This window comes from Mercurialis annua, linkage group LG1-X, assembly GCF_937616625.2.
Source record: "Mercurialis annua linkage group LG1-X, ddMerAnnu1.2, whole genome shotgun sequence".
NCBI lineage: Eukaryota > Viridiplantae > Streptophyta > Magnoliopsida > Malpighiales > Euphorbiaceae > Mercurialis > Mercurialis annua.
The window spans coordinates 7,963,003-7,984,932 of NC_065570.1; the positions used below are offsets into that span (position 1 = coordinate 7,963,003).

Below are 21,930 nucleotides of genomic sequence, written 5' to 3' on the forward strand. Positions count from 1 at the left end.
TTCCTTACTTAATTTTGCAAATAAATACAAACAATCACCCTGTATTTTTGGCAATTTTTTTAGAAAAAGAGGCATTAATATTTAGATCTTCGCAAAAAAATGGGGCAAAAAGTTTGTAGTAGGGCCTCCAAGATCATATAGAAATCCAGGAAATTCTCCACTGCGCTTGGGGAAGCCACATGTGTAGCACTAGCAGCATATTATTTCACAAATATTCGAGGGAAAATACAATAAATCCGCCAAAGATTCTTCTATATTATAGGAAGCGATCATAAGCAACAATAAATATAATTCTCAATCTCAAGAAAACTATCCAATAAGAAAAATGGTGGAGAGAATTATAAGTGCTCCCTCCATAAATTCCTTCTACTTTTTGGATTTGTACTGCTTTATCTCTTTAATAACGCCATCAGTGAGTGAATCCACATCATTATTCTTCCCAAAGAACTTCACAAAACCCATCTCAGGACTCATCAAATACCTGCACAAGTTCAAAACCATAAGTTCAAAAACAAGAGCTGCAGCGATTCTTTTGAAATGCAGGCGACGACCCAACAAAATGCAATAACCAACTGAAACATATTTTAAGAGAAACAACAGAAAAAAGACTCTTAATTGTTTTCCAAATCCTTTTCAAGTATTAATACAGTTACAAGACAACACACTTTTTTTCTCGAGAACTGGAAAATTTATTAGTGAACAACAATCAAATCCAGTAATCCATTTCAATTTCTATGGAACTATGACTGAAAAAGCAGCAGCAAAACCTTCCTGCAAATGATCACACCCTCTTTTATACATTCCAAACCCAGACTATTATTGTGCACATTGTTTTAATAAGATTCCTATGGCTTCTTCAGAATTAATGCAAAAAGGGTAAATAAACTCCCAATGGGAATAAAATAGAAAGTACATACATGACAATGGAGTGATCAACCAGATAATCTGAATCTTCTTCTGCTGTCTTCATATAATAGACACGATATGCACGAGCAGTTTTCTTTATCTCTTCTGGGTTTCCAGTTAACCCAATCAACTTAGGATGAAACTCTGGAACAGAGAGAAGAATTATATGTGAACTCAACAATCAGATTACATAAAATATGAGGATATCAACAGTGTCTTCATGGAATATGTTAAAAGCACCTTTGACATATTCATGCACTTGCTCAACAGTGTCCCTCTCAGGGTCGACCGAGATGAAAACAGGCACAATTTCAAACCCTGCCTTTTCCTCTATAAGCATGGAAACAAGAAAAGAAAGTCAAAATCTGGAACAAAGCAATTGTGGCGGTTGTGAGACATTCACGCCAAATGCACATATATAAGATGGAAATGTGGAGCTAAACATCGAGGCAAATAACAGGATTGCAAACTTAAATTTTCACATATGAAACTAGGAAGCAAAAGGTTAAAAGAACTCCTTCATGGGAAACTACCACCAATAGTGTGCTCGACGTAATTAATTATTTTCAACTAACTACTCAATGGCCATTTAAATTGTAACGATAATTTGACAATTACAACATGCATGGCGAAGAAAGTATATTTTACATTTTGCTATGACGTAGGAGGCCTATTTTATTATTGGGAGACCTATTCACAGAACTATGACCTCTAGACTGAAATGACATCAGCCCTATATTTATATCTTTCTCCAAGCATAAATACAGCCTCTAGACTCTCCCAAAATCAGAAGGTAATAAACAGCACATATCATTGCCTAATGGGTCCTAAAGAGAAAAGAAAAACTACTTAAACTCGTAAATATTATGTAGCTATGTGCAGAAAATCAAATTTCATCAACTGAAACACGAGCAGCTTACTTATTTTATCAATTGCAGCTGCTAGCTTTTGCAGCTCATCCGGGCAAATATCTGGGCAGTGAGTGAAACCAAAATATAGTATCGTCCATTTCCCCAAAAAATCTTTCTCCGTTACAGCCTTTCCATCATGGTTGATGAGATTAAATGGACCTCCAATGGCCGCTTTTCCAGCAGATGGTCCTTCTTTCACAGCCTCGGAAGCTTTGTTTATTTCTGGAAAGAAAAGAACTCCTCAAATCATGAAAGTGAAATGCAGCATAATACTTCAAAAGGGGAAAACCCAATTTCAATCTAACATTCATTCTCATAAGGGGGAAATGCATTTAAATAAATCTTAATAAGCATTTGGCTACTAGCAGCTTTAACATGTAATAAAAAAATTGCAGATAATGCTAGGTACAAAACTAAAAAGTAAACCACAAAGTTTTTATGTGATAGATCAAAGAATAGCCAAACATTTCAACATAGCAGATCACCAGAGGGTGAGCAGGTGCAACCTTCCAATTGAATTTTGTTAAGCGGCTGTTTCCACACCTCAAAACCATTACCTACGACTTCAACTTGTGACCAGCAGATCACCACAGGAGCAGCTTTTGCTGCTGCGTCCAAGGGTTTTCCTCAACTAGAGTAGAAAATTAACTTGTTTCGAACTTTACAAATGAGCTGAGCGAACCTCTTCCAGAACTGAGACAGACGAGTGATAAATTAAAGATGTCGCAAACTCAAACGTCTAGGTCATTTTGAGGCGAAACTTAAGTTCAAGGGTAACACTAACCTAAGAACATTTCATAAATTATTATATTACTGTCTAGCTAGTTTCTAAAGGTATCGGACAGATAAAAACAAAGAAAAAAAAAATCCCAACTCACCATTAGAATTGTACCTTCAATATGCTGCTTCTTCTCTTTATCATAGTAAAATATAATTCCAGCTCCAGTAGCCACCAGCAACAGAAAACTTAACCACGAAACCGGCTGCAAACAAACAGTGTCATGTAACCAACACATCAAATTTCATTTCAACTCAAAAAATTGAATTTCATTTCAAATCAACTCCAAAAAAATTGAATTTCATTTCAACTTGAAAAAATTGAATTTTAATTAAATGCATTAAATAAATATAATTATCAAATCAAAACAAAACAAAACAAAAAAATGGAAGATGATGAATTTTTACCCCGCCGCGCACAGATTTCCCAGCATCTTGCTGTGAATTGCTGGAATTTTCACCTCCACCGGCATCCGACGAGGATTTAGTATCTTCAGATTGTGATGATGAAGTCTTAGAGGTGACGGTGGAGTCGCTTATAGTGGATAAAAACCTCTGAGAGTGGCCGACTCCTACACTTATAGGTATAACCTAATTAAAATGAATTTAACAGAAACAAAGTTATTAATCAAATAATCATATTTACAACTTCATTTTCTAGAGAGAAAAAAAGATACTGCAAAACGAACCGAGCGAAGCAGCGAGAGGTTTCGATTCTCGAGCAGCGGCGGTGATACTGGGGACGGTGGCGGCAATGGACGGCCGAGAATGCGAGAATGGAATAAACGACGGGCGTTGCGTAAATAATTTGCGTTTCTTGATAAAGCAGTCGTCGCCATTGATGAAGCTACTACGCCTGCACTGTTGTTTCTAAAACCCTATGGGCAGGGCTTTTCCTTGTTTTTCTGCTTTTAATTGCACGTCTTTTTTTTTGTTTAAATAACTGTAGATCGTGTTGTGTGGCTTGGGGCTCAAACATTCTTTTTACTCCTTTACAAAACAATTAATTTTAACTCTATAGAACTCGAGTTCAAATAGTTTGAAGAATAAATCTGATTTCATGAAAAATTAATTCAATCAAATTTTTCAAAACCTACACTATTTTTTAAGAATTCGCCATGATATATCCATAATCGCAACCCTTTGTCCCGGTTTTATTAAAGCAGAGGAGAAGTAATGCCAAGTATGCAACCCAACTGGTAACACCAAACTATATATACAGAACTTCTTCTCAAATTTGTATTTAGAAGTGAATGAAAAAAAAACAGTGCGCTCAAAAATTGTTTATTTAAATAATCAACTAACAAGAACATTTCTCTTCCATCATAATTTCATAAATGGATTGTTTGTTGGCATTGCACTAGATTATGACTGAACACTTGTTTCATGTGCTCTCCAGGACTCTAGAATCACATAATTGGACAGAAGATACAAATAGATACAATCTGTATTTAGCACACTCTGCTTCTAATGGGCGTTAGACAAGCTACCAACGGTCAATCGGGAAGAATATCTAGCCGGAAAAACATCAAAAGCCCTATAGTATACTGAACCATAATAACCCAATCCCCAAAACACAAGCTACAAGTGATAACTTTCAACACCACATAAATTTATCAAGTTAATAGCCAGCATAGTAGTGGCATCCCTTAATTTACAAATCTCTAGCTTCCAATTGGCATCTTAGCGTCTACACATGGAACACAAGACGGTGGCTACCACACTTGCATCATTGGTTCTTAAAGGACTGCAGAAAATTATCAGACAAAAAATTAGCAGCAATCAATTTAACAGTAGAACAGATTGAAAACATTATATATATGACACTGTCTCACATCCATATTCTTCGACATGTCTTTCAATTGTTCTGCAATTTCTCGCCTCTTCTTCTCAGCTGAATTAACAAGGCAGAGCCAGCAAAATTAAGTTCAAGAGCAACTCAAATTTACAATAATGTAAGCAGACGAATATTTACACTTATGTAAGCGCAGGCATACCAATGCTTGAGATATCCTCCATCTTCCTAGAAGTCCTCACTGCAAATCTCTGGAATGCAGGACTTCAACCACAAAGGAGATATAAAATTGTTAGAAATCAGAAGCATTTTTCATCCAAAGCCTCAGTTGTCAAACGTTTAAACTAAAAACAAGCCCACCAACTAGAAACAATGGCTGAGAAACTCAGCGGCAAGAGCAATGAACTCAACTGCATTTGCAGATTTTCAAGGAAAAGAAGAAAAGAAAACTTAAATTTGGAAAAGAGACTTGTAATATCAAAAATATCCACTGGGAGACCAAGACAACAAAAAGCATCAGCTGTTAATTGATGGCATTGTCTCAGCTAATTTTATAACCCTATACAGTTAAAATAGGCAATACTATAAAGAAATAGCAAAAGCATATCCATAACAGAGGTATTCAACTGAACCCTAGCAATGGTACAGGTTGATAGGTGCATAAGTTACAATCTTGATGAAAAAATACCATTACATTTTAAAAATCCACTCCTAGTGATTTTGAGGGAAAAGAACTCAATACAACATTTGCAGCAAATTTCTATTGCTTCATTACAGGTAATAAAACTCGGAAGGATCTACATTCTAGACTTTTGGCTTCACGAAGCAAACTGTTCAGGAATGGGCTACTCCCAACAGCCTATTACAGAAGCTTCAAAGCATATCATCATCATCTCACTCATAGTAATTCATCAGCTATCAGCAATAATTCACAAACTGAAAAAGGTATCGAATTACAAAATCTTCTCGCGCTTTAAAAGCTACAGTGCATTTCAACAATTTGCACCGCAGATAAAACTAGCAGTAAAAGACACGAGACAATTTAGCTTCAATGGAACGAACCCATAAGGAATTTATTGTTATGATCCTCATCGGTCAGAGAAAGAAGCATATCTCAATCCAAAACACGATACGGAATTAAATAATATACCTGTTAGCAAGACCATTGACGACAACCTCATTGACAAAGTAAGAAATCACTCTATGCATGAAATTCCCGCCAGCCATGTCTCTCGTATTCTAGCAACCAAGCAAATATCAAACATATTCAAAAAATCAATGATCAATCTAACAAAACCAATAGGCTTTTCCAATCAGTTAACCAACCATTTCTAAATTAACCAAACAAAACCTACAAAATCGACTAACCCTAGCGTCAATCTGAACATAAAATTATCAGAAATTAACAAATGAAATTAGGTGAATATGCGAAATTCTTGAATCATCTTCAATTACAAAGAAAAAAAATTTAAATTTTACCTGCGAAAAAGAATTGGCACGTCAAATTCTTCCGGAAGCTACCGGAAAACCAAAATTTAAGCGTGGCGAAAAAGCCGCCTCGGCTGTTTATATAGTAGAGCGTTTATTAGGGCTCTTCGGGCCCATGGGCTTTTGATAAAAAGGTTCTGCGAGAAGCTTTTTAATTGAAATTGAACTGAGAGTAGAAATTTTGTGATTGCAGAATTTTAAAAATCGAAGGAGATGGATCCAGAAGCTGCAAGAAGTGCAAGAGAATCGCTAGATTTAGCGTATCAGATGTCAAACATACTCGACACAGGCCTCGACAGACACACTCTCTCAGTGCTGATCGGGTTATGTGATTTGGGTTTAAACCCGGAAGCTTTAGCTACCGTTGTTAAGGAACTCCGACAAGAAGCGGCAGCCTCCTCCTCCTCCGCTTCCTCTCCGTCGTCTCATAATCCTTCATCTCTTCAATAATCGCAGGTTCTCGCAGTCTAATTTCGCTGTTTTTATTTTTAGTTATTTGTTTGATGCTGCCTGTGGAAAATGTAATTGGAAATTGAGCAGTAATTTTGGTTTATCGTATGGAATGATTGGAATTTGATATTGTTTTTTTTTTTATCTTTCTGATTAATCAATGTGATAGACCTAACTTTGTGGATTAGATTAGATTAGAAAGCTTATTAAATTTTATCCATTTGTAAATTATTTGAGTTTATAATCAGTTTAGCATGACTGCTTGAATCTGACAAGCTAATGCAGGCTAAATGTCGTTTTTTAGTGCCGTTGTATGCATAATGCGAAATTTCTATAATGCGGAAAGAATCTCTATAATGCGAACTTTTTTAAAATTCGTGCTATTTTTACAGTTAATTGATGAAAAACATGAATTTGTTTTCTTTCATTTTATTTTAATTAAGGCTACAAATATGCAAGAAATATTTGATTCCAAGTATCTGGAACTCCTGGCAAGCACCAATGTATGCAATCTGCATGGTGCAGTGGGTCAGCCTTTTGTTCATCTGTTAACACTTTCCCTCCGGTCTCTGTGTATACTGATGTGTGTGCATCGATCCGATACTCGGATAGTTGTGTAACGTTGAGGACTGTTACAGGAACTTTCATGTTCTTCACTATGCTAGCTACTGCGCTCATCATGTTTTTATCTGAGCCGCTTCCCCAATGTCTCTTCTTCATTACTGGCTTAGTTTCGTTAAAGCATTTTATCCCATTTGTGTTATTCCAATCTTCGCTTCTGCACATAGAGGAAACGCGACAGCATGTTACCATTTATGCACTTATCTATAGGCTAAGCAAAATAGAAGTTGATTGCTGACTGTAGAGAATAAACCTTGTGTGAGTCGGAGACATAGTTGTAAAAAAGACACGAGTTTTGTTGGGATTAACATTTGAGTCTACCCAGTTTGCCCAGGTTTTCAAGCCTACTTTATAAGCAACTGGAGTATCCAGTTCTAGAAACCCTTCTTGCCCATTTGCAAATGAACCCCATCTGCACTCAACAACACGTAATCTTTTAGCCTAGGCATTGCTTAATTTATGCTTAGTTTGGTAAATGTTTTTCTTGCCTTTTGTGATTGTGAAGGTTTACCAAACATAGCTTTTAATTATGTTAAATTAAGAAACTTACAATGTCTTGAGCCTAAGACCACTCATCCACCAAACATAGGTGTTGAATACGAGAAAATCCACTCCTCCCCAGTTTTTGGCATGCTTTTCAATGGAATCTACTTTCATTATTCTCTTCTTTGGATCTGCTATGATGTTGAGATCAGTATTGGATTCGATAAGGAAAGGAGCCCAGTAGAACTCAATGGTAGCATCATATTCCTGAAGCATTGACCATAAACGTTAGCTTAATGTTTCTGCTTTAGTGTGAAATTGAAGCACCTTTTAGCAACATGATGATCAGAAATTTTAATAAACATAAAGTTTGCTTTGAAATTATTTCTCCTATGCAATTTGCTTTGAAAGACATCAAGATAGTTGAGTCTAGTTCATACCTTGGCTCTGAAGACTGAATGAGAGCGACCCCTTTTCATGCTCTTTTTGTCTTCTGGTATAATCCATTCCACCAGACATACAAATGATTGCCACTGCCCCCTTTGTAATGAATCCCCTACGAACAACAGCCTCTTCCCTCGAAGTTTCTTTAGCGCAAGCTCTGGATTAAATCTGCGCACGAAAATAATAATTGCATGTAACTGTTAGATCAAATCAAAAAAATTAATTGAATTTATGCTCTGTTCTTGCATGCAAACATTCTTATAATTTCCGGCAAAAAAAAAACATTCTTATAATAGATGCTTCTCCACCTTGGCATGGTACAGTCATCTGGCTGCCATTCCCAACGACGATAATCGGAGTCTCGTCGTCCATTTTTGACACAAGAAACTTGCCTATCTAAATATGGACAGCTTCTGTCAGTATACAAAGGCTTGAGCGTCTTGTTATACACCCACTTTCCAGTATTGACAGTGCACTCTTCCGGGTCGAACTCGAATCTATCATCCATTTCAAAGCTTTTAAGATTATCCTCTGCAATTCCGTCTTCTGTTAGATAATGAACACACATTTGACGACATGAGACTTTATTTTATACATCTAGATACTAAAGCTATGTGTTTCACTTACTTGACTTTTTAGCAGCATTTCGCCTAGGGCATGATTTTAGCTTGAAAAACGAAAGGGAAGTGTCTGTATACAAGAGAGCAATGAACGCGAAACTGCATAGCACTATGGCAACGACGGAAAGCGGTAGCTTTCCTCTTGGAGGTTTCATTGTAGCAGATGGAGAAGGAGCTAAGCTCATTTTCGAAGAAAGAGGAGCGGAAATATAATGAAGTAGCGGGTTAAGGAGCTGTACTGGAAGCAACAGAATGATGAAGACTTGATCATTGGTTTGTTTCTATGGAAGTTGATTTTATGGAAGCTTGAGTAAGAGTAAAGGTAAAGCCATTAATGGGTTTGTTTAGTTTTTAAAAGTTTAAACATCTTTTTAAAGTATGTTTAATGGAGGTTAGGAAATAAGTTGGAAAGCATACATCTTGGGCTCCTTGTGTTCTTTCTTTCTCTATTAGTATAAGCTATATCTCTAGCTCCCTAACTACTAATTTGCTGCTTACTGTTGCTTTCATGTAAGTACTGCCCATAAATTAAGTTCTTTAGGTAAGGAAAGGTTTCTTGCTGCATAAGTTTTAAACTCCGTTCATTTGTCTTCTTTTCTATTTTGACTTCTATATACGTATGTTTTGGAGCACATTTTTCTTGCCTCATACTAGCATTACTCGACTGATATGTTCTGTGAAGTTGTGTGAATCAGTGATTTAAAAACCACATCGATTGGTTGAATCGAGAATTGGCCAGCTGTTCGGTCCAACTAATCTTGAAAACCAAAATTTGGTCCGACTGGATTGAACCGACAATGGAACCAATGGTTGAACCAATAATGGAACTGATGGTTGATTGGAAGTCGGTGGCCTCACCTATTCAGTTTTGAAAAGAATGGTTTAGTTATCTATTCCGTATAATCATATGAAGCATGTTAGATCCCTTAGGGTGTGCATTTGGTTCAAAGTGAATTGTTACTTTGTTATTTCAAAATTGCACCCAACGAAATCTTTTGGGAATGAATATTGTCGAAATTTAACAGAATTAGCCGATTCGGTTCGATTTGAAATGAAACTTATCTAAAAGTTCTATTTATGGCCAAAACCGAATGGAATTGAAAATCAATTTTTTTATAATATCAAAATTGAATCAGATTTGGTTTTTTGGTTTGTACCGTATAGATACCTTCTTCAATACTCATGGAGCGAGAGCCTGACATCCTTTTAAGTATGATCTCTAGATAGACAAAAATACTGAGTACATATTTTTATGCTAGTATTTGTAATGTGTTCAAAATTGACATATTATCAGACTTTACTTTGGGTGATTGATACTGAATAGTGAATACTATACCTTTTCGTAACCCAAACCATGCATTGTAGCTTCTCCATTTGCTTTTAAAGGAGAAACATAAAGGTTTACAATTGGAAATACCCTACTCTTTGAAATCAATACTGTTTTTTGATTTTTTTTTTGATAATTGGGAGAGGAAGTGCGCTTGTGGGAGGAATCAAATTCACGACCTTACAGATTGCTGTCTAGCGTTCATACAGTTTGATCTATAGCTTATCGGTTGGAAAGTTTACAATGTTTAAAATTCAACTGTTAAATTAATTTATGTTAACCATTTTAAGACAACGGATTTTTATGCATATTGTGAACAAAATAGTTTGAGGTGTGAATATGTTTACTGATCTAAAAGATAATTCGCCCTTTATCAGCAATAAAAAAGTTATATTCGATAACAATGGCTCCATTTGGTTTGGCTGTTTTTTGTAGACATGAGGGGCATTATTTAAATCTTTCAGAATGTTGAAGGTTTGTTTGATTCTGAAGACAAACTTTATGAGCATAAATGACCCTTTGGCCTAATAATAACTATCTCTATTAAAATTTATTTATTATTATAATAATAATAGTATTATATTCAGTGCATAATAGTAGCTAAAAATCATTTTGATTGATTTAGACACGCCACCCTAGTACATAAAAGTAGCTGCAATGTCTACTACACACAGGAACGAAGTCAATTGAATCTGAACTGAATCTACATTACAGAGATGTTTTATCTTCAAAAAACGATTATGGTTAATTGGTTAAGGGCCATTACTATCACTAAGAATGTGAAATCAGCTGATAAACTGAAGAATCATTGATGATTTATGTAGGAAATCAAGGATAATAATGAAAAAGGATTGGGATTAAGTGATTAACTATAGTATATTGCTAAAAAAAGTAGCTAGGTTAAGGTTAATTAAATTTAATATCTAAATCTGTTCAAGATTGAGTAATGGGGAGAGCATGTTGTCGCTTCTAAAATAGATTTAGCTCTATAAAATAAGGTATGCATATAGTGACCTCAAAGTATAAAGTTCCTTTCCAAAGGAAATGGAAGAGTTTAATTTACAATCATGGTGTAGAAATGTGTTATTTAGATATGAAAATTTCTGATTCGGTTATTTTCCCTTCATTATAGTACAAAAAAAATATTCAATCATGTTCTACTAATGTTTATGTTGAAATTAAATTTTCCTTCCATGTATATTAAAATATGAACTTAATTTAGTTCGGTCGCAATTGATAAAAAAACGTAAATATTTCTATTTTAATTTTTTTTTTGAGTTTTGGACATAATTACAAAAATAAAAAAATTTCAAATTAAACATAATTGTAAAATTTGTAAAGTTTAGTCGCAATTGATAATAAAATGCAATGTTTTAAATTTTAAAAATAGTTTGGTCATCTCAAAATTAGTGACCTTTTACCTAAATCTGGGCTAATAATTACCCATGACCCTTGATATTTAGGGCTACGGGCGCTAAACTCCCCTGATGTTTAAAAACGGGCGCTAAACCCCCAACACTTTGTGTCGGTGCTCACTAGACCCTCTAAGCCTAAATATGATCAAAATACCCCTGACGCCGTCTTTTCTGGTCAACTGACATTCTTAAAAAAAATCTGACACTATCACATCATCTGCCACGTCAACAAAATACCTTAACAATTTCAAACACCCAAAATACCCCTAATTTAATTTAGAAAAAGACAAAAAAAATAAATCAACTCAATCTAATCTAATCCAATGAATTAAACCAACAACTAACCCGACCATTACCCCTACCCGACCACCGCCGGAAAATTTTCCGGTCATCTTCTTCGATTCGAAGATGACCAGAAAACTTTTCGGTCATCGAAAATGCAGATCTGTTCCTCAGAGGAACAGATTTGCGCGAACAGATTTTGTTGATGACCGGAAATTTTCCAGTCATCTTCAAATCGGAGAAGATGACCGGAAAATTTTCCGGCGGTGATTGGGTAGTTGATGGGGTAGTGGTTCGGTCGGCTGTTGGGTTAGGGTAGTGGTTTAGGTTGGATTTGTTTTTTTTTATTTTCTAAATTAAATTAGGGGTATTTTGGGTGTTTTAAAGTTTTAAGGTATTTTGCTGACGTGGCGCCGTCAATTTTTTTTTAATAAAAAATGTAAGTTGACCAGAAAAGACGGCGTCAGGGGTATCTTCGTCCATAAGGGCCATGGTGCGCGCCGACACAAATCTTAAGGGGTTTAGCGCCCGTTTTAAAACATCAGAGGGTTTAGCGCCCGTAGCTCTAAAGATCAGGGGCCATGGGTGATTGTTAGCTCCTAAAACTGCCACTATTGATCACTATTAGATTGTCCCCATTAACCACTGTTAAACAACCGCCGACCGCCGATGGGGACCATTATCATTCTCTGAATTTTAACTGATCACTAGATTCTAACGATTGGTCACAGAGTCTGATGGTGGATCTGACGTGGATTTCGTTCTGTTTTATTCATTCTCAAATCAACAATCTAAAATTTAGATGAAACTAACAATCCCTGAATTACAGTGGTGGACATGACATGGATTTATCCACATATTTTATTATTTTATTCATGTCAAATCAACTTTAAAATTTAGATGAATATGACGTGCATTTCAAATAGACCTAAATAAATCTTATATTATTATATTCATGTTAATTAAATAATTAAAATTTTAGGCAAATCTGACGTGGATCTTAGGTGAACTTAAACATATCTTATATGGTTGTACTCGTGTTAGGTTAAAAATTTAAAATTTCAGTAGATCTGACGGGAATATTAAATAAATCTAGGTAGATCTTATATTACTCCCTCTGTCTCAATATAGTTTTCCATTTTGAGAAATTTTTTTGTCTCAAAACTCTTTTCCACTTTGAAAAAGTAGCTAATTTTAATGTTCAAATTTTAAGGGAAATTGCAGAAAATATTCAGTTTTTTAAAAATATTTATAAAAATACTCAACATTGAAAATTTATTTTTTTACCTTTTTTTCCGAAAATTTACCTTTTTACTCTGAAAATTTATAAAAATACGATGTAAACTGTTTGAAACTGTATTTGAAACTGTTTTTTAGAAACCGTTAGAAATTCTATTAGAAACTGTTTTTGAAAACGGTTTCAAATTATTTTTTAATAAACCGTTTGAAACCCTATTATAAACTGTTTTTGAAAAGATTTATAAAATAGTTTCAAATTGTATTTTTTTGAAACCGTTTGAAACTCTATTTGAAACTGTATGCGAAATGTTTTGTAAAACGGTTTCAAATTGTGTTTTTTGAAACTGTTTGCAACTGCGGAGTAAAAAAATAAATATTTAAATTTTTTAGGTACGTTTATAAACTTTTCGGTTTATGAGTTAAATTTTGCAAATACTTTTAGTTTTTTTAGGTATTTTGCTAAACTTCCCCTTTTTTAATCTTTCATACTAAGTTGAGGGGTGAATTGATCCTTCGTCCACATGCAATTGCAGCCCAATAGCCCAGCTTTCAAATCCAAACAAAGCCCATTTATACCATATTTCACTTGATCCAAATTCAGTCTCTGTTTCTCAACCATCCTTCCACTTCCCATCATCAATGGCCACAATCAACCTCTCTCCGGTCCGAACCATTTCTTCATCACTTCACTTACTATCTAATCGTTCCCAAAATACCCCTACACTTTCATTTTATTCTCATGCCAAACCCTCCCTCCCTTTCCCTTCCATCTCCTTACAAAAACCCTCCAATTCAGTAATTAAACACCGTGCTCTAATTATTTCTGCCGCCGTTAAGAGCCTCTCGGAAACGGAGTTAGTTACCGTCCCTTTGACGGCCGACAAGTTTTCCCCCAAGTTAGGGCCTGAATCTGGCGTATACGCCGTTTATGATAAGAATAATGACGTTCAATTCATTGGTATTTCACGGAATATTGGCGCTAGCGTCTTCTCTCACCTTAAGTCCGTGCCGGAGCTATGCTGCTCCGTTAAGGTATGAAAGGCGTTTTAATTGAATCTGTTTGGCTGGTTTCAATGGAAAATTAGGGGATTGTTGATGATTTTCTGCTAAATTTAATTGATAAATTATGCTTCACGTAGAATTAAAGGATTATGATTTTTCTTTGGCCGTAATTTATTTAAAACCCTTAGGTTTTTCTGATAATTGGGGAGGAGAGCGATTGTGAGCGGAGTTGAACCCACGACGACCTAGTAGATTGCTGCTTAGAATTGAATTCAATTGAATTTCATTAAATTATCATCATCATGTGTTTGGAAATCTCCTATTGAATTCAATTTTTCACTTGACGTTAATTGAGTCGAGATCAGGTTCAAATTACTTGAGTCAAGTGCGGAGTCCAGTTGATGTTACTTGGCTCGGCTAGATCACGGATTTAAATTATTCTTTTGAATTCGAATTTGATCTCCTATAATACAACTTGATTGAGTTCGGGTTTTGAATTTCAGAGTTGAGCTGAGTCGAGTTTGACAGTGTTTCTACTTGATTCAATTCGATTACACCCTTGGATAGAGTCTATTTTTAAATGGTTTGCTGGAGGGAACTTGTATATAAAGCTTGGTACTAAAGTTGTTAGTAGAATTTAATTGTTCAAACTGGGAAGAAAATGAGTTAATGATGAATGATATTGCAGGTTGGAGTAGTCGATGAACCTGATAGAACGACCTTAACTGAAGCATGGAAATCGTGGATGGAAGAACACATAAAAACTACTGGAAAGGTTCCGCCCGGAAATGAATCAGGGAACGCCACATGGGTCAAACAGCCACCAAAAAAGAAGGCTGATCTCCGCCTTACGCCTGGCCGCCACATGCAGCTTACAGTTCCGCTAGAGGACCTTATCGACCGGTTAGTGAAGGAGAATACGGTGGTGGCTTTTATTAAGGGATCACGAAGTGCCCCGTTGTGTGGATTCTCTCAAAGGGTAGTTGGCATTCTCGAAAGTCAAAGCGTAGATTACGAGAGCGTTGATGTTCTTGATGAAGAATACAATTATGGATTGAGGGAAACTCTAAAGAAGTATAGCAGTTGGCCTACGTTTCCGCAAATTTTTGTCAATGGTGAGTTGATCGGAGGATGCGATATCTTGAGTTCCATGCATGAAAAAGGTGAGCTTGCTGGTTTGTTAAAAAAGTAGGCTCCTTATTTATTAGCTTGCACCATTTCTGGATTGTGGAGATGTAATTGAACAAAATGACACTACGAGAGTTCATCAAATGTTTATACTTTGTGTTGTTTATCTTAAATTCTTAATGTTATTAGTAACTTCAAAGCTTTCCTTAATCCAAGTCATAAACGTGAGATAAGTAGATAATTTAGACTTGCACACAAATGATTTTTGAGATAATATAGATGATTTAGACTTGTAAGAAATTTTTTGTTAGACGGGATTTTTAATATTGTGAAAAAATGCGAGTATTTGCGTGCAAGTCTAACAAAATAATTCTTGCATAAAATAATAGAAATTTCAATTCCAGCAACAACTAATTTACACACCCTTTGGATATGAATCAAATTCATCAATTTTGCACAGTTTTTAAATTTTAAAAAAATCACTGTTTTGTACGAGAACCTGTCATGATGATACGTCACGGATTATAAAATTGCATCCCTCAAAATCTCATTTTAAATCAGCCCACTGGTTAGTAGAGGCGTAGCTCGAACCCACTACCTCTGAGCAATGCACAATAGAGTTTAGCCGTCTAGGCTAGAGCTCACCGGCTTCAACAATGAATAGATTGCATTACACTCTTGATGATAAAGAAAAATATAAATTTTATTTTTATTGTTATAGGTCGTCTATGAAAAAATATCTGATAATTTTCTTTCATAAAAAGCTGTAAAACCACAAAAATAAATAATGATAATTATAACAAATAAAATTTATTATATGACTATTAATGAAATGTCCTATGCTGATCTCCTAATTGAAAAAGAATTAGATGAACTGGATTATAAACCATCCATCCATTTAAAGTAAAATATATACAACTATCGATTAATAAGAACTATATTAATTAATGATTAATTAATAATTTATAAAGAAATGATGTAGTTTGTATTAATTGGTAGTTATAAAAAAAATTATCCCCCTAACCATACTTAAAGTCTTAGGAAAAAATAGTTAAAAAAAAAAAGCAACTGACTAGTCACGGATATTAAACTCCCTGGATCACTCAAGTTCCATGGGATTTCAAAAAGGTCACTAATGTCGATTTTTTTACAAAAGTGTCATCAACGTAGCCTATTTGTTACACAGGGATGTCACTCTCCCGGTTTTTACACTTCTTACATCAAAACGCAGTGTTTTGTGGTGACATGGCATGTCAGAATAGCCTGATGAATCTCTCTCATCCATGTCAGCAACATAAGATGACTGAATATCCACGTAATCAAAACGAATCGTTTCACTTATGATAATCAAAACGATTCGTTTCGATTCCCTCCTCTATCAGATCAACAAACATAGTTCCAATTTGGTCATTTATGTTATTTTTCTACGAACCCTAAACGATTCATCTTATTTCCCCTTGGTTTCTTACATGAACCCTAAATTTGATTTCCCTCTTTTGCTGCGTTCTGTTAGAGAAACCCTAAAATTGATTTGTTGAATGATTTCAGTTCCGCGTATCTGACAAAACCCTAAAATTTGTTTTCCCTCTCTTGCTGCGACGACTGAAGCCCCAAATTGAACAAAAGGATGGACCGCGACTGGAGACCACGCTGGGAAGGATCTCCAGCTCCAATTTATGGTTAGTTCCTCTCATTAATGTAATGTATGTACTTTACCTAGGGTTATATATGAGCATTTTTTCATTTTTGTTTTGGAATTTTTTTTGTCACAGAACCTGACTCGCCGTATTTTAGTATACGAATTCATAAAATAGTAGTGGGTGCTGGAATTGGGTATGATCATAGGGTGTTGGGTTACATTGATTACTGTAGTACCTCAAATTTGATAATGTCAGAGTTGATATGCATGGGTGTTAGTCTAGGCCTGGGTGAAGATGCTGATTTGTATAAGTTCTACCAATGTCATGAGGATTTACAGGTTAGGATAACCCCTATCCGGACTGAAAGAGACGTTCTGAGGATGGCACTCAGTGTAGATGCTGATAAATTGATTGATATTCATGCATGTTGGGAACTAGGTAGTGCTAATTTTGCTTTGGCCAGTGCTGTGGGTGAAAATGTAGTAGATGACACAGAGCTTAGTTTGAATCAGGGTCAGGAACCTGCTCATGGTAGTCAGAATCAAGGTGCAAATGGTGATGATGTTGGTGGGGATGAGGAAGGAGATGCCGATGATGATGTGGAGAACCATTCTGATGGTTCTGAATTGGTGGATTCTGACTACAGCAAAGATTCTAGTATGGAAAGAGATGGGGATGTGCAGCGAGAGGATATTGCAGCCATTGACAGAGAAGACAATGCAAATGATGCAAGTGCAAGTGAAGCAGTGAATAATGCAACTGTGGGTGTAGATGAAGGTAGAGATGATTCCTATCATGCAGAGTCTGAAGAGTTATATTCAGCTGATGACAGTGACTCTGATATTGAGTCACAGAAACCTAGGTTTTCTGAGTTCAAGGAAGAGAATATGGAAGATCCTGAATTTGAAATAGGCATGCAATTCAGAAGCTTTGCACAATTTAAAGAGGCAGTGAGGAATTATGGGATCAAGAATCGATTTGTGATGAAGTTTAGGCCCAATGACAAAACCAGATGCAAAGCATATTGTCAGAAGGGATGTCCTTTCAAGCTATGGGCTTCTTTAATGAACAAGGATAAGCTTACTGTTCAAATCAAAACAGGACATTTGAAGCATGAATGTACCAGGGACCATAACATTAGGCATGTGAATCCAAAGTGGATTGCACACAAGTACTTAGAGCAGTTCAGAGCTGATCCCAATTGGTCCCTCAGTGGAATAATGCAGGCTGTGAAGTCTAATCAGAAGGCAAGCATAGGAAGGGTTGCTGCCTTGAGGGCTAAACATTTAGCTCTTCAATTACTCAATGGTGATGAGAGTGAACAGATGAGAAGTCTAAATGAGTACAGACTTGAGTTAATTAGGACACATCCTAATTCAACAGTCATGTTCAAAAGGTCTGAGGGTGTTTTTGAGGGAATGTACGTGTGTCTGGGGCCTCTTAAGGATGGGTTTATGGATGGTTGTAGAAGGGTGATATCTGTGGATGGCTGCTGGCTAAAAGGGTTGTATGGTGGCCAATTGCTTGCAGCAGTTGGGATAGATGCTAATGACTGCACATACCCTTTAGCTTGGTGCACTGTTGATAAGGAGACAAAAGAGAATTGGATGTGGTTCTTAGGGCTCTTAGCAGATGACTTACCCATCAACAATAGCCATGGATGGTGCTTCATGAGCGACAGACAAAAGGTATTTATGAAACCTACATGTTATTTGTTTTTTGTTACTTAATTGCTAATTTTTTGTTATAAAAAGGCTTTCTGTGTTAGTAAAACTTACATGTTATATCTAGTTTTTGTTAAATGTACTTGGTGTGTTAGTTAATTGCTAGTTTTTTGCTATTAGGTGCTGCATGTGTTAGTTAAACTTACATGCTAGATGTAATTGCAGGAAAGTTGGTTTATGTATTTATTAATGATGTTGGGATTATTATTGATGCATTATTTGTTAAATTTTATTATTAGGGACTGATACCTGCTATTGAGACATTATTCCCTCATGCTGAGCATAGGTTCTGTGTGAGACACATTCTCACTAACTTTAGGAAAAGATACAAGGGCAAGGCTCTTAAGGACCTACTGTGGGCATGTGCTAGGGCTCCATATATTCAGGGTTATGACAAGTGCATGTTAGATGTAGCTAATATTTCTATGGGGGCACGTGGGTATCTAGCTAGCATAACACGTGGCAAGTGGTCTAGGTCTCAATTTGATGAGAGGTACAAGTGTGATATGTTATTGAACAATCTGTGTGAGAGTTTCAATCATGTGATTCTTGATGCTAGAACAAAAGGTATAATCACTATGAATGAGATGATAAGGACTAAACTGATGGTTAGAATTCAACAAAAGAGAGATACCATGCTTAGGTTGGACAGCACATTTTGTCCTAAACCATTGAAAAAATTAGAGAGAGGTAGACAGATGAGCTGGTTCTATAAGGCAATATGGGATGGAGGGCATAGGTATCAAGTTATTGGATTTGATGGTCAATTTGTGGTTGAGAAAGGGGACATGACATGTACATGCAGGAGGTGGCAATTGTCAGGGATACCCTGTCACCATGCAATTGCTGCTTTCAATGAGAATAATGAAAACCCTCAAAGCTATGTAGATGACTGCTACAGGGTGTCCACATACCTTAGGATTTACAGCCATCTTTTGGCTCCAATCAATGGGAAGGATCTGTGGCCTAGAAGTGATCATCCCCCTATCATACCTCCTCAAGCTGTTAATTATAGGAGAGGAAGAAAACAAGTACTGAGAAGGAAGGAAGATGATGAGCTGCAAAGGCCTTCAAACACTGGCATAGTAAATGGAAAAGTTTCAAAAAAGGGAAACATTTCAAAGTGCTCACACTGTGGTAAAAGAGGGCACAACAAGAAATGGCATGAAAAGAATGGTTCAGATGCTCCAGTAAGTTTCCTTGTGTATTTAATCTTACATTTTCACAAACAGATGCTAACATTATCTACACTTACATTGTTGCAGGGCACAAGTAGAATACCACTTGGACACATACAGTCTGATGCTCCCACAGAAGACATGTCTTCAAGGGCTCCTGCAACTACTCAAGATTTGCCAGATGAGCCTGCTACACAAGAGAGTCCTCCACCTGCAGCTACTCAAGAGAGTCCCCCTGCTCCTACTCAAGAACCAGATGTTCCTAATGATACTGCAAGAAAGGTAACCTTTATATATGATTGTGAAAACTGTGTTAGCTGTAAGTTTGTGAAAACTGTGTTAGATGTTTGTGAAAACTGTGTTAGATGTAAGTTGTTAATACAATGGTTATGCAACAGGCTGCCTCACCACTTGATGAAGTTGTTGTCAGAAAGACCAAAAGGCTGGTGGACATAACTTCAACAGCAGCTCCAAATCCAACTCTTAGTGAAATCCAAAGATCTGCAGGTAAGAGGCATCAGAAGGGCAAAGGGCATAAGAGGAATATCAAACCTACAAAACAAGGGGAGATACCATCTGTGAAAGAGGTGGCCAAAGCACAAAAGCCAACTACTCAAAAGCTTCATGTGAAAAGAAACTTGAATTCAACATTTTCAAGTTCAGCTGCATCAACTAGCAATATCCCTGAAAAACCAGATCTGAGCAAACTGCCTGCACCAGATCTGTCCAGCCATAACAGTTCTTTTAAAGCTCCAAGACAAGCAAAGACTCCAAGTGCTCCAAAGGCTCCTGCTGCTCCAAGTGCTTCTACTGCTTCAAAGGCTCCTGCTGGTCCAAGTGCTTCTACTGCTTCAAAGGCTCATGCTGCCTCCAAGGGTCCAGCTGCTACAAAGGTTACTGCTGCTATAAAGAGAAGGAAGATATGGGTTCCTCCTGGTGGTCAGACTCCAAGGCAAGAGCTTTGAAAGAATCTATGGGGTCTTTTTTGTGCAAGTGTGTGGGGCAGCATTCCAATGACTTTTTTTGTCTATTTTGTGTGCATCAATGCTATTTTGTCTATTCTGTAACAGTGGGGGACCATTGTTTTTGTAGAGAGAATTTATAACTCTAGCCTTGTTAAGTTGGTGGTGCATTATTGCACTGCATCTACCCCACCACTTCTTTTTTAATAGTTTGAATTGATAGGGTTGCACATTTTGAATAGTCTGAATATTAAAACTCTTGTTGTTTGTTGTCCTGTATTCTGCAGGTTAATATATTGTAATTTTTGTTATTTGTAAGCTTCTGTTTTCATTTATGGTGTAATTGTTGTTTTGTACATTGCATCAGATATCAATTGCTCATAACACTGCTAAACATTGTTAAAATAAAAAATATTACACAGATTTCAGATAACATCCACTTCAAATTGTTAAAAGACAGAAAATTACAATGCATTTTCAGACTAACCAAGCTTGTCTAATTGCATAAACCATTACAGACACAGAGTTCTAAGTGCATAAATCACAATAATAAGAGTTAAAGCAACCATTACAGACAGAGAGTTACACTAATTGCAACTCATTCTTCCAAGATAAAAACCTATCACTAAAACAAGAAAAAACTTCAGAGAATTCCATTTCCATGCTTTGTTCTTATTTTCTATCTCCTGTTTGTCCACCTTCTCCAGCAAGCCAAAAAGCAAAGATTTGGTCCTATGAGGCAGAGGTTGATCCAACCAGTCAAAATAATCACATCCGTCTCCAGACTGTTTAAGAAAAAAAAACAAATTTTAATTACCATCAAATTTAGGTCAAAACACATATCACTACTAATACTAATTACCTGGTAACCATGGCATCCAAAAAACCGTCTTCCTGGGTTTTTCGTTGTCCAAGCTGTTTTCAGAACCGCCGGTTGATTGCAGTAGCAATTGGGAATGAATCTCTCCTGCTCCATCTGGGCTCTTCGTTGATAAGCAAAGTTGAAGCAGCGATTTACTATAGTTGAAGAAACTACGAAGCAAACCAATTACTGTTCTTGGCTTCAACGAAATTGGGGGAGAGTAAAGATTATGCGATATAACCAGAGATCGAAGGTTGGAACGATTTCAATGACTAAGAGAATTGAGAAATTGAAGAAGAAATTAGAGGAGACATTCAAATCTGAAGAAATTAGGGTTCATGACTTTTGAAATTGAGGGAAATTAGAAGATAGGGTAAATGGATTTATGTTTTTAGGTTAAAACAAAAGTACCGTTGCACATTTTTTACCGTTGCATTGATTACGTGGATATTCAGTCATCTTATGTTGCTGACATGGATGAGAGAGATTCATCAGGCTATTCTGACATGCCATGTCACCACAAAACACTGCGTTTTGATGTAAGAAGTGTAAAAACCGGGAGAGTGACATCCCTGTGTAACAAATAGGCTACGTTGATGACACTTTTGTAAAAAAATCGACATTAGTGACCTTTTTGAAATCCCATGGAACTTGAGTGATCCAGGGAGTTTAATAT

The 21,930-nt window shown here is 36.2% G+C and overlaps 7 protein-coding genes across 8 annotated transcripts; 3 read left to right on the forward strand and 4 right to left on the reverse strand.

Moving 5' to 3' along the window:
* Positions 1-166: 166 nt before the first annotated feature.
* LOC126688308 (protein SCO1 homolog 1, mitochondrial) lies at positions 167-3,556 on the reverse strand. The gene is made up of 7 exons (XM_050382963.2): positions 3,284-3,556; positions 3,003-3,185; positions 2,710-2,800; positions 1,827-2,039; positions 1,147-1,236; positions 918-1,050; positions 167-481 (listed from the first exon to the last, which is right to left on the reverse strand). Exons 1-7 carry the CDS (start codon positions 3,431-3,433, stop codon positions 367-369), a joined length of 975 nt encoding a protein of 324 aa, XP_050238920.1. The 5' UTR covers positions 3,434-3,556; the 3' UTR covers positions 167-366.
* Positions 3,557-3,862: 306 nt separating this feature from the next.
* LOC126688323 (uncharacterized) lies at positions 3,863-5,975 on the reverse strand. Its single transcript, XM_050382984.1, has 5 exons — positions 5,869-5,975; positions 5,540-5,628; positions 4,592-4,653; positions 4,430-4,488; positions 3,863-4,341 (listed from the first exon to the last, which is right to left on the reverse strand). Exons 2-5 carry the CDS (start codon positions 5,614-5,616, stop codon positions 4,324-4,326), a joined length of 216 nt encoding a protein of 71 aa, XP_050238941.1. The 5' UTR covers positions 5,617-5,628; positions 5,869-5,975; the 3' UTR covers positions 3,863-4,323.
* Positions 5,976-6,029: 54 nt separating this feature from the next.
* LOC126688318 (mitotic-spindle organizing protein 1A-like) lies at positions 6,030-8,911 on the forward strand. Its single transcript, XM_050382974.2, has 2 exons — positions 6,030-6,333; positions 8,518-8,911. Exon 1 carries the CDS (start codon positions 6,091-6,093, stop codon positions 6,325-6,327), a length of 237 nt encoding a protein of 78 aa, XP_050238931.1. The 5' UTR covers positions 6,030-6,090; the 3' UTR covers positions 6,328-6,333; positions 8,518-8,911.
* LOC126688293 (protein trichome birefringence-like 3) lies at positions 6,678-8,680 on the reverse strand. 2 transcript variants are annotated; one of them, XM_050382951.2, is made up of 6 exons: positions 8,503-8,680; positions 8,184-8,406; positions 7,872-8,043; positions 7,499-7,698; positions 7,202-7,360; positions 6,678-7,105 (listed from the first exon to the last, which is right to left on the reverse strand). In XM_050382951.2, the coding sequence occupies exons 1-6, from the start codon at positions 8,678-8,680 to the stop codon at positions 6,772-6,774; spliced, it is 1,266 nt and encodes a 421-aa protein (XP_050238908.1). In that variant the 3' UTR covers positions 6,678-6,771. The 2 variants fall into 2 exon arrangements, with proteins under 2 accessions (XP_050238908.1, XP_050238900.1); XM_050382943.2 differs by having other exon boundaries at positions 8,184-8,421.
* A 4,451-nt stretch (positions 8,912-13,362) lies between the features above and the next one.
* LOC126666177 (bifunctional monothiol glutaredoxin-S16, chloroplastic) lies at positions 13,363-15,054 on the forward strand. The gene is made up of 2 exons (XM_050359173.2): positions 13,363-13,790; positions 14,449-15,054. Exons 1-2 carry the CDS (start codon positions 13,398-13,400, stop codon positions 14,950-14,952), a joined length of 897 nt encoding a protein of 298 aa, XP_050215130.1. The 5' UTR covers positions 13,363-13,397; the 3' UTR covers positions 14,953-15,054.
* A 3,428-nt stretch (positions 15,055-18,482) lies between these two features.
* On the forward strand, positions 18,483-20,395 carry LOC126653702 (uncharacterized). The gene is made up of 3 exons (XM_050347664.2): positions 18,483-19,442; positions 19,518-19,712; positions 19,829-20,395. The coding sequence occupies exons 1-3, from the start codon at positions 18,654-18,656 to the stop codon at positions 20,393-20,395; spliced, it is 1,551 nt and encodes a 516-aa protein (XP_050203621.2). The 5' UTR covers positions 18,483-18,653.
* A 437-nt stretch (positions 20,396-20,832) lies between these two features.
* Positions 20,833-21,928, reverse strand: LOC126680234 (uncharacterized). The gene is made up of 2 exons (XM_050375318.2): positions 21,255-21,928; positions 20,833-21,177 (listed from the first exon to the last, which is right to left on the reverse strand). Exons 1-2 carry the CDS (start codon positions 21,366-21,368, stop codon positions 20,980-20,982), a joined length of 312 nt encoding a protein of 103 aa, XP_050231275.1. The 5' UTR covers positions 21,369-21,928; the 3' UTR covers positions 20,833-20,979.
* Positions 21,929-21,930: the final 2 nt, after the last annotated feature.

Excerpts from the sequence above, each read along its gene's own strand:
- LOC126688293 (XM_050382943.2), bottom strand. The coding sequence starts at position 8,680 with ATGAGCTTAGCTCCTTCTCCATCTGCTACAATGAAACCTCCAAGAGGA. Across the intron at positions 7,361-7,498 it reads GGTCTTAGGCTCAAGACATT|ATGGGGTTCATTTGCAAATG; the intron begins GTAAGTTTCTTA and ends TGTTGAGTGCAG. Across the intron at positions 7,106-7,201 it reads ATGTCTCCGACTCACACAAG|AAGCGAAGATTGGAATAACA; the intron begins GTTTATTCTCTA and ends CTCTATGTGCAG.
- LOC126680234 (XM_050375318.2), bottom strand. The coding sequence starts at position 21,368 with ATGGAGCAGGAGAGATTCATTCCCAATTGCTACTGCAATCAACCGGCG. Across the intron at positions 21,178-21,254 it reads TTGGATGCCATGGTTACCAG|TCTGGAGACGGATGTGATTA; the intron begins GTAATTAGTATT and ends TTTCTTAAACAG.
- LOC126653702 (XM_050347664.2), top strand. The coding sequence starts at position 18,654 with ATGTTAGATGTAGCTAATATTTCTATGGGGGCACGTGGGTATCTAGCT. Across the intron at positions 19,443-19,517 it reads AGAATGGTTCAGATGCTCCA|GGCACAAGTAGAATACCACT; the intron begins GTAAGTTTCCTT and ends ACATTGTTGCAG. Across the intron at positions 19,713-19,828 it reads CTAATGATACTGCAAGAAAG|GCTGCCTCACCACTTGATGA; the intron begins GTAACCTTTATA and ends GTTATGCAACAG.
- LOC126688323 (XM_050382984.1), bottom strand. The coding sequence starts at position 5,616 with ATGGCTGGCGGGAATTTCATGCATAGAGTGATTTCTTACTTTGTCAAT. Across the intron at positions 4,654-5,539 it reads GTCAATGGTCTTGCTAACAG|TCCTGCATTCCAGAGATTTG; the intron begins GTATATTATTTA and ends TTGTGGTTGAAG. Across the intron at positions 4,489-4,591 it reads GGAGGATATCTCAAGCATTG|CTGAGAAGAAGAGGCGAGAA; the intron begins GTATGCCTGCGC and ends TTGTTAATTCAG.
- LOC126688308 (XM_050382963.2), bottom strand. The coding sequence starts at position 3,433 with ATGGCGACGACTGCTTTATCAAGAAACGCAAATTATTTACGCAACGCC. Across the intron at positions 1,237-1,826 it reads AGCTGCAATTGATAAAATAA|AGGAAAAGGCAGGGTTTGAA; the intron begins GTAAGCTGCTCG and ends CCATGCTTATAG. Across the intron at positions 1,051-1,146 it reads AGTGCATGAATATGTCAAAG|AGTTTCATCCTAAGTTGATT; the intron begins GTGCTTTTAACA and ends TCTCTGTTCCAG.
- LOC126688318 (XM_050382974.2), top strand. The coding sequence starts at position 6,091 with ATGGATCCAGAAGCTGCAAGAAGTGCAAGAGAATCGCTAGATTTAGCG.
- LOC126666177 (XM_050359173.2), top strand. The coding sequence starts at position 13,398 with ATGGCCACAATCAACCTCTCTCCGGTCCGAACCATTTCTTCATCACTT. Across the intron at positions 13,791-14,448 it reads AGCTATGCTGCTCCGTTAAG|GTTGGAGTAGTCGATGAACC; the intron begins GTATGAAAGGCG and ends ATGATATTGCAG.